The 16300-nt window shown below is 40.8% G+C and overlaps 2 protein-coding genes across 14 annotated transcripts in view; one reads left to right on the top strand and one right to left on the bottom strand.

Moving 5' to 3' along the window:
* Positions 1 to 4725: 4725 nt before the first annotated feature.
* On the bottom strand, positions 4726 to 14450 carry atg4c (autophagy related 4C, cysteine peptidase). The gene is made up of 11 exons (XM_035653687.1): positions 14272 to 14450; positions 14049 to 14170; positions 13463 to 13546; positions 12597 to 12824; positions 10833 to 11172; positions 9948 to 10018; positions 8649 to 8851; positions 8334 to 8412; positions 7480 to 7556; positions 6869 to 6988; positions 4726 to 6419 (listed from the first exon to the last, which is right to left on the bottom strand). The coding sequence occupies exons 2-11, from the start codon at positions 14122 to 14124 to the stop codon at positions 6252 to 6254; spliced, it is 1446 nt and encodes a 481-aa protein (XP_035509580.1). The 5' UTR covers positions 14125 to 14170; positions 14272 to 14450; the 3' UTR covers positions 4726 to 6251.
* Positions 14451 to 15213: 763 nt separating this feature from the next.
* dock7 (dedicator of cytokinesis 7) overlaps positions 15214 to 16300 on the top strand; it is a 44430-nt gene continuing 43343 nt past the window's right edge. For 11 of the 13 annotated variants that reach the window (XM_035652661.1, XM_035652659.1, XM_035652663.1 and 8 more), the window contains exon 1: positions 15214 to 15368. In XM_035652661.1, the coding sequence (XP_035508554.1) occupies positions 15331 to 15368 (38 nt within the window). In that variant the 5' untranslated portion in view covers positions 15214 to 15330. The remainder of the gene's footprint in view (positions 15369 to 16300) is intronic. The other 2 variants (XM_035652657.1, XM_035652655.1) reach the window with 1 other exon arrangement.

Here is a 16300-nt window from a genome sequence, read left to right as displayed (position 1 = left end):
GCTGCCTGCCTCTGGATGAAAAGAGGGAAGGAGCGAGAGAAAAAGAGAGAGCCATGACTCATTCACATTACCCTCTGAAGTGGAAATCCTGAAAACGTGTCTTACTCACACACACACACACACACACACACACACACACTCTCATATGCACATTCAGCAGACTGCAGCTTTAATATTTGCCTTGGACAATGGTCCACTCATTGTCCACTCAAGAGTTTCAAAATACAGAATGATAATCAGGTGTATAATTTTTTACAATTCTAATTTCTGGGATATTAAAAGGTTAGATTGCACCATTAGGTTGACTGTGAGCACAGGTGCTGATTAAGTTGATTCACTGAGGCAATTACAGCCAGATCCCCTTTAATTACTGTGGGTTTTATTGCAACTGCGTAATAATGGTGCACAGGGCCTGCAGGAGTTTTAGATGGAGATGAGATTGCAAAGTATCACACACAGACACAAATCTGCAGGATGGAAGAGATCTTTCACAAACCCACACGCGCACACGCACACACCCACGCAAACACACACACACTGACATATGCACACACAAAAAACATGCCTTTCTCTCCGTTTTTCTTTCTCAATCTCTCTTTGTCACACACACACTTAAAATCACACACATACACACTCTGTCATTAGGCAGAGGGGAATACTAACTACACCAAACTTACAGGCCACAGCATTGCAGAGACTGATTCTAGTTACAATCCAAGAGTCGGGTAGAGCTAAGACTTATGGTGTGTGTGTGGTGGATGATACACACTCTTAAATTCATAGCATGTCTTCCTACACACATTTACACACAGAGACAGGCTGACACCCTCCTAACCTCCACCCTCTCATTCACACATACACACAACACACTTGCCACCCTGCTCAACACAGGCATGCAATAAGAAACAAGTCGACAGCTACACAGCAGGCAATATCCCCTGCCTTCAGCCTCGGTGCGCGTTTCGGATGCATCTGGTTAGTAAAAGCTGACAGAGGGCCGGCCATGCCTCAGAGGACAGCAGAATGAGGAATTTCGGCGTTCCTCCACATCACCCCTGAGATGCAGGAAACACTGGAGTGCCCCCACCCCCAACACAGACACACACACACTAACACAACCTGTGATGTGCTCCTAAGATTCCCTGTCACCAGGAATGGAAATCGAAAGCGGCACACACATCCGTTATCTAAATGTTAACTCCAGTGCCCTTCTTGTTGTCACAGCCGGACGAGGTTAGCCAACACAAGGAGAGGAGCTTTGCTTTGGGCCTCTGCCATGGCACACCCCTCTCAGTAGGAAGAGAGGAAGACTCTGATGCACACTAATCACAGTGAAAAGCAAATTCAGCCTCCTCTTTTGAGTTTTGCTGCATTATTTAGTAAAAAGTGAAGTAATGCAAAGGACTACTAATTACAAACTTCACCCTCTTCAAATCAAAATGAATAAGAATGAAATAATGAATGAACCCAGTGCAGCCACAGGTTCGAATCCGAGATGTGGCCTGTTGCTGCATGTCATGCCCCCTTTCTCTACTCCCCTTTCCTGTCCAAGACAAGTTTATAATTTCAATTCCGATAGTGGGTGTTTGCACCAACACTACTCTTTAGGTGCTGTGACATCAAGAAGTGAAATAATTACAATTGATTCAACTCAGAAGATGCTAATGTAATCTCCTCTCCTCCAAGTTCTAAAGTTAGAATTTCACAGTAGCTTCCCATCTTCTAGTAAAATTGTTGGCTTAGAACCAAGATCCTGTCATATTCAGATGTTTGATTTATAAACCATAATAATTCAAACCAGTGGAATTCATTGTGTCTTCTGTTGGCCTAAACCATTCATCCCATTCAGGGTCCCTGTGAGCTGGAGCCACAAAGGAATGAGTTCAGTCTGGGAAATTTATTTATTTATTTATTTCCATATTATTAACACATTAAGAATGCTTTTCACATGCCTTTAAAAAAAAGCCATTTTGTTAGCGTTAAATTATAATTTGTTTGGAATAATTAATTAGAATAGTTATTAACAATAATATTATAACTAACCATATATTCACAAGAAGTTCACCTATACCTCTCGCTGCATTTATTTTAAATAGGTTAAAATGTTTCAGTGTACAATCATTTATGCACGTGTATTCGTTACAAGAAAAGCCGTTTTAGCAAGGCTGAAAATATGTTTCTCCTGTTTGATTGTGGGGAAAAAAGTTTAACAACCTTTGACCTTATATGTATGGGAGGTCATGTTCACATAGTGGAACACCCTTAAAACTCCTGACCTGTGTGGTGCTGATTAATCACAGCATCATGACATGTGTCTGGCTTTAACCCAGAAGAGATGTGTGAGGCATGCAATGCCTCAGCACTTCTCCAGGAGCTCCTGTGAACAGGACAGATGGGGGTGAGTTGGTAGAAGGAGACGGGTGGAGACACGTGGACAGTTGCGTGGACAGACTTGAGACTCTGAATGCAGTCTGATGCAGCGCAGGCGGTATTTACGCTCCGACGACTGCGGGATCCGGGAGCCGGATATATTTAGCCGCCCAGAGAAATCGCGCTGAGATGAGATTTCAAAGTGAAGTACCTGTTTGAAGATGCATGGCATTCCACAAGGGTGGGCAAGGGCTACTGGGTATAAATCTAGCACCCCTGCACCTGGTGTGAAGACAGGGAGGGAGTGTGACACCTAAGATTTAGAATGACTTACACACAAGCCGTACATGTGTAAACTACACACTCATCCACATAAATTTACACACTACCTATGAATGGAAGACCGGACACTTTTTAGCATCCACACAGCATCACACACACATTTCCCCTGTGTCTTTCCCTTTTTGTTAAATCTAATTCTTCTGGATGCTCTCGGTGTCATCCATCATGGTCTGATCTTGGCTAGAGGAGATCCTGAGAACCACAGGGTTAAGAGGGAATAGAAATGACACTTTGGGGTGTATCACAGTCATATTCCTGAGTACAGCTAAATGACACAAATTTGATTATATTGTCATGGAAAGGGTAATTGTTTTATACGTTGACATTGTGTGCATGAGATTTAGAAAGCTTTAGACACCCCACTCAGCACGGAGAATATGTGTAGCTTCCATAGGCCTGGAAGCAAAGTAGTAACACATTAAGAAGCACCTTCTTGCATTATGTATGTCCATACCATTAATTTCACAGTAGAATTATATGATTTATGTTAAATTACAGGCACTCACATTGAGGGATCTGCTTGTTTATATAGTATTATTTAAATCTCAGTTTGTTGGCAAATTAACTTAAAATGTCTCATTACATCCTACATTTCATTGAAACTGAATAAAAGTGTTAGGAAATACCCTTTTTTCTTTGTTATTTTCTGTGAATTGTGTGTGTTGAGGATAACATCTAAGAACTCCACCTCCTAAGAACCTAAATACTCAGATCACAACTTTGATTTGTGGATCTCCTTGTTCCAGTGAAAGCTGTATGACTAGACGTAATCAGGGGTTTATTCTAAATACAGGTAGATATTAGAAGGGCTTACTTGATCTCTTTTACTGTTGACCCCTCTAAGGGCTACATGCCACAAGTCATTTACCGCTGTGGGTGACACCAAAATAAAATCTTTATTGGGCGTCTCTGAGTCTTTACATGCAACCCCCCCTCCTCCACCCACACACTCCCCGTCCATCCATCTGTGGAACAGACGAATGACTCTGATGGACTCCCTCTTTGTGAGGAATTTGCTCGGCTGCAGATTAGATTTTCAGGAATCTGCAATGTCAATGACACTTTAGGCAGCTGTGTTAAACGGGAGGGCATGGTCTATGTATCTGTCTGTGTGTGTGTGTGTGTGATCGGCTTGCTTTGTAAAGCCACCACTCACTTATTGCATTTCCCCTGAGCCTGTGACTCATTAATCAAATATTCATACATCCCCTGTAAATACATGGAGAACACAGTCAACCCTCAGAGCGCTGTGTGCCCCCCAGCACAAATGCTCTTTCATGTTTCTGACAAAAATCCCCAAATGTCCCATCCCCTCCCTACGCCTCCCTCCTGTCCATCCAACCCTTCCTTCTTCCTTTCCATCTTCCGAAGTTGGAGAATGTCTCGGGTCCTTTGCTCCTGCATACTTGATGTTCCCGCTCTGTCCACACAGCCGGTCGACTGTCCACTAAAAAAAAACACGGACGAACACACAGATCAAACAGGGGATCTAAATGATGCCTTTATGTGTTTTGCCATTGGTTCTCCATGGTAGAGAAGAGAACAGATGAGGGATTCTTCTTCCTTTCTGTCCATCCATCCTCACCCTTGCCCTGGCTCCCTCACAGAAGGGACAGTTCCCTCCTTTAAAAAGCACAGCTCATCATAATACAAGAATTTGTATTGTACAGGAAAACAGTCCGGCATAGCTCAAACTAAGAGGGCAACACACAGATTATCCATGGTAACAGAGCTTTGCACACAAGGATATTTTCTTTTCCTCCACAGAGGAACACAATTGCCGCCAGTGTCACTGGGTCACATTTTTTCCGGTCCCTGGTTAATGGGCTGTAGAGATGGTTAGCACGTACGATTAGTTTTAATCTACTTCATTTGACTGGGAGAAAAAGGGATTGAATACATTTCAACACACCACTGAGGTTTGTTTCTAGCACTGAAAATGAAGCAAACCGTTTTTTCATTCTAGTAGAGTCGCTTCAAATTTTTGAAGCGGACAAAAAAGAAGCAAACCGATTAAGAAAGTCAAATATGTTGACTTTATTCAACTTTTTTGCCTGGCAGTGTCAAAAACATTTTAGAGACACATTTTGTAAGTTCATTTATGCAAACAGACATGCAGGTGTTATAAAGCAGAAAAGCACATGAAAAGGATTCTGAATAGTTCAGTGTTTCTGAAGTAATAAGTCAAAGTGCATGATCAAGTTTGATAGCTTAATATGTATTCTGGCGTACTTCTCCACTACTAGTTTGTTAAAAAGTGTTTTCGTAAAAACAACAATATATATTTCAGTCACTCGTCAAATCATAAGTAGGAAATGTGGTAATAAACACAATATGAAATGTTCTATGAAAAAATACTAATTAAAAAATGCTGGCCATAGTATTGCACACAGCATATAGATTTGGAGGGCTAATATATAATTTCTCTATGGCTAGATTGCTATTTCAATTAAATTCACCTATACTATACTGTAAATATTGTAATTCCCTGAACCCAAAAAGATTTTTTATGTTCTAAATTCAGATGCTGTTTGTTCTGTGTAAGACAGACAAAGCAAATCTAAAGAACTTATAACGGATAGTGCTTAGACATAAACATGACATTGTCCGTTTGACAAACTCTCCTCACCACTGGTCACTTGCACTGTGATGCATAACTCAGTCAAGATTAATCCCACTCAAAAACACACCAGGGCGGGCAAACAATCATATAAATCACAACATCCTATATTATTGCTCAGAGACAGAAATGAGTTCTAGTGTAAATAAAATGTTGGCAGAATTATGAAGAAGGTGTCCTTCAGAGCATGTGTCCCATATGCTTCTGTTGAGGTGGAAAAGTCATCTTGTTCGGTGAAATGCTTTTGGCAGAGAAGTTTGGAGAAGTTACTTGACTCAATCTTGAGAGAGCACTTCGTCCACATTAATTAAGGCTTTTATAAAAGTCCTCTTAGCCCAATGCTAACCGTGCTTACAACACATACAAAACTGTAAATACTATAGCTGTAGTCTTATGAAAATATTTAAGTGGGCGAACACTTTTAGTCATAGTTACACTGCTCTATGACTGTTCTATAGTTACTATCTGTTGGCCTTCAAAGCATGTCGACGTTGGAGTGCTGAACTGGACCTAATTGATCATTATAAGAAAAGCCCTTTGAGACTTCTTGAACATGATGTAAGGTACAAAAAAAATACATAAAATCTCCCACAATCTGGTATGTTGATGGAGATGCTATCAACAGCTTGTCTTAAGTCCATAAAATAACTATGGAAAATGAATAGATGTTCCTCTTAACTAGAAAAAAAATGTTGAAGTTGTTAAATTAAGCAGAGCACCAAAAACAATGTCCAACCAGTTAGTAACAGTTTTGGCAAAAAGTGCTTCCTTGCTTGTTTCCAGGATGTTTTAACTTAATTACTGTAGAAAAATTCCATAACCTTCAATGTCACAAAAAGCTCAGACACGAGGCTTTGGATGTCAAGCAGTTGGATTCATTAAAAGAAGTTCTCTGTCAGTAGTCTTTTAAACGGCGTTGTCAAAGCAGCACAAAGTCCCCGGCAGTGGTGACCGTCCTCTGTGGGTCACGGATAAAGGGCCATTCTCTCTTCTCTGGGGTCAGGCCGGCCGACAGGTCGTAATCTCTGCCGTGACCTTGCACAAAAGTGAACGCGGGGTATTTCTCCTTCGCCGACGGCTGCAGCACCTGGAACAACAACAGACCAGTGTTTCAGGGGAGTGCTAGTGTTACACCATACTGTACATTTCACATAACAGTTTGCTTTGAATTTCATCACATAGCCTAATAAGGGACATTGTCTTGCACCTTATGTGTTTTCTCTTAATTACAGTATATTCATTTTAATACAATTTCTAAAGTCTTTTAAGCAGAAGCATGGTAGGTTCAAGGAGGGAAGACTCTGGTTTACAACATCTACCCAACATGTTGACTGGTTTGAGAAAGTAAGAACAGTCAGATTCATGGCTAAATGGTGCCATCTAGTGGTAAACTTTTATCAGACTGACCACATATTTTCAGGGCTCAACTCAGAATTAATATAGCATTATGATAACCACAACGACAATAATAAGAAATCTTGGCAGTGGTGAAGTTACTTTTGAGACGTCCTCTGTTAAGGCAGTCCGAATCCCTACCTTGGACAGCTCTTGTCTGATTCTCTCATAGTCTTGAACACTCCTGGAGTAGAAACCTATAGTGCAGCTTGGGTCCATCTTGCTGAAAGGCATCTTCTTTGGTGAGGGGCAATGATACGACTAGACAAAAAGACACAAAATACATCAGAAAATATTCATCAACCTGAAGGACCAGATAATGTACAACAACTGCGGGGCATACATACACTCCATGGCAGCGTCAACAGCGAATAAGATGTATTCTGCATCATTTGATGAATGAAATCCTATTTATCTGCTGTCACAGCATTCATAAATTTACAACTCTGGTGTGTTGTCACATTGTATACCACTGCATGCAAAAGCATAAAACAAAGTTGCTATACACTGCTGTGTGCCGATTTTTATGTATTGGTCCTGAAATATTCAGGCTCACAGTACCTGATCCGGTATTTGCCGTATTTCTCTTAAGTGGCAGCTTCACACATCTGAGCAGCAAATAAATCAGCAGATAGGGACTCAGTAATTGGGCCGAGGGCTGCTTTAAGATTCATACCCTTAAGTACTAACAGAAACTATTAAATTCACATTACTGGGGCCCCAGTCAGCTCGCCTGTGTAATTTCACATTACCTGGAGAGGGAAATCGCTGGTGCTGACATCCACAAAAGACTGACAGTAATGAGGGTCCATGTAAATCAAGCTGTCATCTGCAAGGACAAAACAAAAGACAAGTTATTCAAAAACATCGGATTATTACAAAAACGCGCTTCTCTCCAATTTCTATGCAGAGTAGCTCAAAGTCACTCGCTTGGCCTACTGTTAGGCTTGTGTGCGTCAAATATGCCTCCCAGAAGGTTGTTGCTTTTTAATATCCACCAGGGTGGATTAAATTCTGCATAATCAGATGCGTTTGTACAAGCACATTCTTTACACCCACAAAAAAGGGGTTGTCATTTAATTTTTGTGTGGGGGGAATTACTTTTACAAACATGCAATTATATTTGACCATTTGCATATGATAAATGCTGTGCTGAGCTGCGCCTTGGCAGGGAGAATGTATTGCTTGTCATTTAGACATCATCCACCACTGTATTTCAAATTGGTAAAATGTAAATGCGTAAATATTGACTGCCAAGATGTACAACTGAAGGTTCCTCCTGGCTCCTGAAGGTGATGAAGAGTGGCTCACTTTGGGGCCCAGATGAAATTTAATGCATGCCTCCTATGGAAATCAATTACAGCTCACAACTTGGGAGGTTTACTTGTGATAAATGGGTGAGGCTTTGATGGGTCAGAGAGAATAAAGTAAGCCCTGCTTCACTTGCTTCCATCTCCACTCCTCTCCGTTTTTCTCACGCAAACAGGAATACATTAACTTACTTTGTCTCTTCACATAAGAAGGGTATATTATGCAAAATAATCTGCTATTCACACCAACCGCTCTCTGTGTGTCTTTCTCTGTTTTGCATTACGCTAACACTAACCTTGAAATCCTACAAAGTAGCAGGCCTGTTTGGGCTTCCCTCCGATGATGCCTATGCAGTACTCCAGACTCAGTATGCTCTAAATGCAGAAAGAGGGACAAAGAAATACAAAGTACGTCTTACTGGGAGCCTAAATCCTTTTGTTTCACACGTTATATTTCAATGACTGTCAAACATACACACATATATTTTAAACTCACCATTCCCCATATTCGCCACTTCCCATTTACAGGGACATCTAAAACCTTGTGATCAAACACCAAAAGATAAAATCTGATTAAAAGAGAGTTCTAAAAACTACCCCAGGTCTTTCACCTTTGCAAAGTTAAAATAGTCAGGGTTTGTCTTCTCGCCTCCCAGTCGCACAGGGACGAGGATGATGACAGCCCGGTTGTCTGGCAGGGTGGAGGCAGACACTGGTTGGTCGATCTGTGGGGAGGGAGGGGCATCAGACCTCTCAGGAGAGGCCTGCCCTGATCTTGGTGCCCTGTGGCTATCGATGACATCAGCACTGTACACTATGGAGGATCAATAGCACAGAGGTCAAATAGGGGTGTTTTGTCTGTCTCCATGTTTGCCCTGTTTATCTGTCAGTCAATGGCTATCAGCCATTCTGTGTGTTCACCAGGCTCTCAGTCCTTTCTTTAAGTAACCATTGCTGGTTTCTGAAGTAGTTTTTGCCTATCAGATTCTTCCTTCTCATCATTGTCTGCAAAATGTCCAAATATGCATATATTTAATGGATTTACGGATAAAATACTAATACTATATTTTATCCATGGAAGAGTTAGAGGTATCATAAATACCACTTCATCTTGAACTATATCACAGTATATCACTAAATAAAATGATCTCATCTCTCTTCTCGCCTAATCATGAGCTTTTTAAAATGTTATTTTTTTTAAATATATATATATAAAATAAATACCCTGTTTTTGCTCAGTCCAAATACAGTCTAATTGCAAGGTAATTCCATTCAGGCTGCAACTAACAATTATTTATCCAACCAGAAATGTAGTAAAATGTCCATCACAATTTCTCAGAGCCCATGGTAATGTCCAAATAGCTTGTTTTGTGTGACCAACCATCCAAAACCCCAAGAGATTCAATTTATACTGATACGAAACAGAGAAAGGCAGCAAATTCTTACATTTTAAGAAGCAGGAAATCGTGCATGATAAACAAAGACATGATGATGAAGACATGATTTATCAGTCATTTTCTGTTGATTAATTGAATAATTGTTTTTGCCTTCAATTCCATAATGTATAGATGGTCAAGGTGTTGGGAGCAAACAAGTTCAGTTCACTCTCATATCAAACTCCTAACACACCAAAACACTTGCTCTCACTCCAGCTACCTTCTGCTCCGGCTATTGAGAAGACAAATGTGAATCAAAACCCAAGTTACTGGGGTTAAAAAGAGGTTAGAGTGGGACGTTATAGATTTTTGTAGTGGATGTGTTTGTTGGGGAATAGACACAGTGAGACTGCTGTCACCCTTCAAAGCTGCTCCATAGTCTCCCAGCAACACAGAGATGTTGGAAAAAGAAGGGTCAGTTTGGGCGTTGTGCCCAGTATCCTGTTTTATCAACAGCAGGCTCATCTTTCATACCTGTGCAGTCCTGGGAGACATATGCAGTTATACCCGCCAAGCCAGGGTCCATCGCTTCCTCGACAGCTTTCCTAAGAGAGAGAGAGCAGAGAAAGAGAGGAGACAGAGAAAGAGAGGAGCTTTTATAAATTTACATGCACAGCTTGTGCTAAGTAGACATCAGGGCTATACATACTGTATATTACCATGAACTTAAAAACTGTGATATTACCAATTCAACAATAAGTTAACTTGTGTCAAATCTGTGCATCTGTTGAAAATTCTAATGAGTGAGATGCTGGAAATGTATAAGCATCTTATCAAACACATACGGTAACATATTGTAAGGACAGATAAAAGTTTACTGCTCCTACATGACAGCTATGCGCAGACTTCTAGTGAGTGTAATAATTATACAACAATCACTTCAAACATGCACAGTTCAAAAAGGAATTGTGAAAATCCTGCTGGTTTCTAGTAATATCAGCATTTTATTTTTATTTATTTAATCCAATGTTTTGCTACCGTTGCCCTCTTTACTTAGGTACTTTATATCCATACCAGAAAATTCTGGATGAAATAATGGGACTTTAACATTAATAGTGGTGTCAGCGATTGATTTACTGGTTGTACAAATTATTACATTTTGTTACACTGATTGATTATTTAAGTCATGTATCAATTAAAAGTAATGTTTATGTTAGTAATGTAAAATATGTTGCTTCTCGAATATAAAAGTTTGCTTGCTTCATTCCATATTAATGTAAAATTAACAAATAAAAAATAAGTATTATTGTTGTGCCTTGAAGCCTATTTAATTATCATGTGGTTATACCCAGCAGTGGGGTGCATGTGACATGCAAGGTTTAAAAAGTTTGATTTTAGAGTAACTACAATTAGACTTACTTGAGGATGTGTGCCACGACAGCTGGCCCATACCAGTCCCCTGCCTGCTTCCCCATGGTCAGGCCCAAGCGGACCAGTCTGTGGAGGCCTAATTGAGCTGAGGGGCTGTCTCCAAACCAAGATACCAGAGTGCGGTGGTACATGTCTTTCAAATGTGCATCTGCCTCCTCTGCAGATCCTGGAGCCTGGGCGAAGTGCGCGGGTGGGGATCCATGATCAGAGGGCCCGGGGGATCCTTGAAGAGAAGCCTCCAGAGAGGCTACCAGACGCTTGGCTGCAGTGGTAGTCCAAGTCTCTGTGTCTAAAGGCTGGAGCGCCAGCGCCCCTGACCAGGTCCAGTCTGTGTAGGAATAAATCAGGTATCCAACATCAGCTACAATCATCTCATATGGATTCAAAAGTTATTAGCTTTAAACATATTCGTCAAGCAAAAAATGACCAAAACATTTGGAAAATAATAATTATCATAATACTAATCCTGATTTAAGAATTGCTCAAAAACACCTTGGACAAAACTCAATACTTGAGTAAACTGAATTAAATTAAAGAGATATGATAGATGGGTTCAAATCAACCGTAACACGACAACACAGAAAACAGATTCATGCATAACAATTAGAACAATACATACATAAAATCAGGGTCTTGTAGTGTTAGGAAAGCCTACAGGTTTTCAAAACTTGGTATCAGTAATAGAAAGTAATAAAAGGCCCCAGATATCAGATATCTATAGATCTCTGAACCTGATCATTCCACACATCAAAGTTCCAGTTAGAGCATCACTACTAAGAACAAAAAGTCTTTCAGAACTTGTGAAATTAAAGGTTTTGCTTTAAACAGACAGAACATTGTGCGCTTCAGTAACAGAATAGGTGTCGTTCTGTTCAATTATAAGTTTGAGAGTCCCAGTATTTCACTTTAACGGTGCCTTAGCCTTACAAACAGGGTGGGAGCCAAAGGCGGAGAGAAAGGGAGTGGCCCAGGCTATAAAATGGTCCAGAGTGGAGTCTAAGGCATTAACCAAATGACCTTGATCCAAAAGTGAATCAAAGTGAAATTGATCAATAAATATATTTAAGTGGCCATTAGTCATTTTATAGAGAAATATTTCATTAGTGACATATTTTAGATTTGACAGAAGAACAAGTTTTAAATATTGTTTTCTAAATGACTGCATTAAACTGGCGTTCATCTCATTATGTGGACCCATAAAGTCTAGGACACTTCAGAGACAATAGATCTGACAAAGATATGAGGAATTCACTCATCTTAAATGCCTTGCATCAACCAAATTAAACTCTGACTTTTCGGTCGAGAACGTGAAAACTCTCAACACAAGTCTTCTGGCTTAGAGAGAGAGAGATACTGAAGTGAAAGGAAATAGAGAAACTTAACAGAAGATACGGTTATAGAGCGCTCCAAAATTAACTCAGTATCTGACCTAACCAAAAATCACCCGTAGTCTATTTTACAGTTGCCATTTCTTTATAATTAGAACATACCACATTGTTTAGTTTCCCACATGTTTAGCTACTGTTTACCAGGTGGTTAAAGTGTCCCATTTAAATGTCTGTGTTGATTATATCAACAACACCTGGGAGCTGTACAGCGTATCTCCAAATATCCTCTCCTCTTTTACAGTGGCTGTTAAATAAGAAGGTACAACCAAAATTTAACACCTAGAAGTTTTCATACACCTTGTTAGATCACTGCAAGGGGTTTTACTGTAACACAGCTGAGGTACCATACCGTCATTCCACTCACCTCTGCCCAAAAAATGCAGGATAAGTGCCTGAGCCAGCATCATCTGCCCGGCTCTCAGCATGCAGCCCCAGCCGCAGTCGGAGGTCAGGCTGGAGCCGGGCAGGGGAGGGAACTCCTCCCTGTAGGTGAGCCACACTCGGGATGCGAAATCCTTGCGGAAAGCTTCCACATTCCCCATGACGTCCTCATCGGAGGGATCATGGCAGGCTTCTGTAGGACTGTCATCATCTGAGGCGAATAAATGACATGAGACACATTCAGGATTTGCAGTTTACTTTTCCAAAACTCAATACGGAGAGGGAGAGAAATCTACTGGCTCATCAATTTTAAGAATTCTATTTCTGTTTTGCTTTTGCTTGTATTGTTTTCAATCATTTATTTCTTGTTTTGTTTGTGCTTTTGCTCATAAACTCTGTAAAGCACTTTGGGTTGGCTTGGGTATGAAATGTGCTATTTAGATAATTTTTCATAAGCGGGCATTTTTATTTTCAAGGAATTTTTTCAAAGGTTTGTAACATGCAAAATAATAATGACACACGTAAAAGATTTTGCCACTATTCGAAAACCTAAATATTTGTAATTATGCTGACTCCTAACAGAGTGCAATCTGACAATGATTTCCCAGTTAATGGCCTGAATGGCTACGAGTTAATATTGGCGCTACACTGCTTTGTCATCATGATATTTGGTCTCTGCTATCAACATAATGAAGTGTTTGGTAACAGTTTCACTTGTGCTCACCTGACCACATACGGCTGTTACAGTATTAATGGGTATGTATGCGTGTGAATGTCATAACAGGGAATGCAGTCAGTGTGCATTTGCATTGTGCTTGTATGTGTTCGTGCATATGGGTGTACACCTACCTTCAGTCTTAAAGTGGTAACATTTCCCGAGGAGAAGCACTGGGGAATTTCTACTGAATGAGGTCTTTGATTTCAACGCCCAACCTAAGATACACAACAAAAAAAGAAGTTTGGTTGATGATTGAAACACACAAACAAACTCTGAGACGCTCTATTTACTCTGCAACACCCATCATTCAATGTTCTGGATCGCTCCCAAGAGTCCTGCCTATTATTGTGCTATGTTTTTGTTTACTTCCTGGTACATAAAAGTGTTACACACAAGCCAGTGTGGACAGTATGACAAAGAACTATTTTAAGGGCTGACTCAACAGCAGTAGGTTCTTGTCTCATTGGATTCTGAGGCTTGTTTTTATTTGTGCATGTTATTGCTTATCTCTTGTTACAAATACAGAGTGCAGATAACCTAATTCAAATTAAGTCAAGACAAGAAAATAAGATTGTGGGCTATATCGACAGGTTGAAAGAGCACAGCGGTGATGCATGAAAAGCAGTACAAACAAAGTGGACAGAGAGGACTAAGCTTAGGTGTGTGTGTGTGTGTGTGTGTGTGTGTGTGCTGACCTCAAGCAAATAAATTACTTACTGTACTTCACATTGTGCCACACTGACAAGAACTTTGTCCTCAATTTTTCCACCTCGTCGCTCCCTTTATTCTCCATTTGGACCAGAAAGGACTGGAACCCATTCCCACACAGCCTTTAAACTCTGGTGCACACAGTTAAGACACACACACACACACAGTAAGCGGTATCACTTCACACTGAAACATTACATTACATCTCAGATTGAACTGGGCTCGTCGTTACCGTAGAGCTTCCATACAGGCGGTGTTTTGCTCCAGCCGCAGCCGCCCTGAAGCTCCGTACGAGTTACACCGTCACATTAATATGGATCATTTAACACACAGTGTGTCGCCCATGGCCAGCTGTGTAATTGAACACTGCCCTGCGATCGCCAGTGTTTACATGGAGGAAGTAGAAGGACCATGTCACGTGATGTCGAGGTATTTCCGCCGGTGCTAAGGCTCGATTTATGTCACCAGGGTAGCCCGAGTGGGCGGGGTTTAAGTCGTTTCCCCAACCACTCACGCTGTCTCGAGTGAACACGCCGCCTGTCTGGGTTGTTCTTGGCAACAAAATAAGCGTAAGTGTGTTGTATGAAGGCAGGGCGACGGATAAAAAGCCACATTAATTACACCACTTTTAATTATGATTCCCCCCATTACTGCTATTCCAATGGTATGTTGATGATCATCCGAAAATAAGTTTATCTGAGAGTAACACATTCACGGTGACGGTACAAATCATAAAACCATTTACTAGTGTGGGGATTTTTTTTTCTTATCAATTATGTTAGTTAGTTTTTAAGTTGTTGTTTTTTTCAAATCAGACGAGTTTGTATTGTGTTTATTTTGCATACGTCTAAAAAAAGGATAAGATACATTTCATATTTTGTCAGGTGAATGTCTAATCCTCCAGGTAAAATTAAATAAAGTTTAAAATTCAATGCCAGCATGGGAATTGATTTAACGGAGAAACAATGGACAGATTTAACCTATTCTACACATTAAGTACAAGTGCATTTCGTTATAACATATTTAATGGTTTATAATAGTGCCTGTAGTATAAAAACCCTTTAAACAAAGCTGTTAAGCGTTTATTCCTCACAGCACAATGCGCAGCGGCTTTTCACTGGGTGTGTTCTGTTGCGCACCAACCACGGTCACTACGGTAACGATCCCATTCTCCCGTTTTCCAGTTTTCCCTGTGGCCGTCCTGAGTGAGTGAGTGAGTGGAAACCGGAGCCTGCCTGCAGCCTGCCTGCCTGCCTGGGAATTTCGTGAAAGCACATCAGCGGCCACTGCCATGGCTGAACGCCGCGCCTTCGCCCAGAAAATCAGCAGGTAAAACGGACCCAAGACCCCCAGAAACGAGGCGGCACCGAGCACTTAGTCGCCCGTATTTAGGTCGCCCGGCTCGGACCACTGCTGAGAGGAACCCCGTGAAGGAGGCCCAGCTGCCACAACAGCCTGGCTGCTCCGGAGCTAGCCGCTTGTTAGCTATTATATGGGCAAGAGATGCTGCTCAGACCCACCCAGACAGACAGCGACACAGCTAACTGTCTCTCCTCTCTCCAACAAAACAGCGACATGTAATACGGGTGTATTAAATTAATTTTGATAAAACAGGAGTCGGGTTTTCAGTATTTTTTATTATTATTATTTTTTTTTTTACAGTTAAATGGAAACCGTTAATTGTGGACAGTCGACTAGCCTACAGTAGCTAACGATGAGCAGCTAGGGACACTGGGAAGAGAAGAGATGTTAACTGAAGTTTGTAGAGTTTTTTTGTTTTTAAAGAAAGACATGAGAGGGCAGGTATTTGTTATACAGTAAGACAGGGAACAAAAGTCTCCCTGAGCAGCTATCAGATGCCGATATTATAATCTCCTCCCCGCCCCTCAGACGGATCAAAGTAATCTCTTTAACAAAGGGCTTTGTGCTAGCTGTCAAATACCATCATCCCAGACGATTGGTAGATATATAATAATATATATAATATATATATAGATGGGTAGATCTGAGAGCTATCAACATAAACAGTGTTTTAATTACTGCCATTGCTGATTACTTAATTCACAGCCAAGTCATTTGGGTTAGTTATTGAGCAAAAACTATTATATTTGCCTGCTTGTTGGTGCAGTTTTTCTCTCACTGAAATAAGATTTTACACCCTGATCTGATGTGTTTTTAGAAAGGAGGGGGTGGGGTCTGCTGTCACTGTTGTTTTCATTTTCTAAACAAAATGCAAAACGCACCTGTTCCTAAATGTTTTT

This window comes from Morone saxatilis, unplaced genomic scaffold (genome assembly GCF_004916995.1).
Source record: "Morone saxatilis isolate NCDOM2014 unplaced genomic scaffold, NCSU_SB_2.0 Contig12, whole genome shotgun sequence".
Classification (NCBI taxonomy): Eukaryota; Metazoa; Chordata; class Actinopteri; family Moronidae; genus Morone; species Morone saxatilis.
Note: the sequence above shows the minus strand (reverse complement) of the source record. Positions and strands in the feature narration are given on the sequence as shown.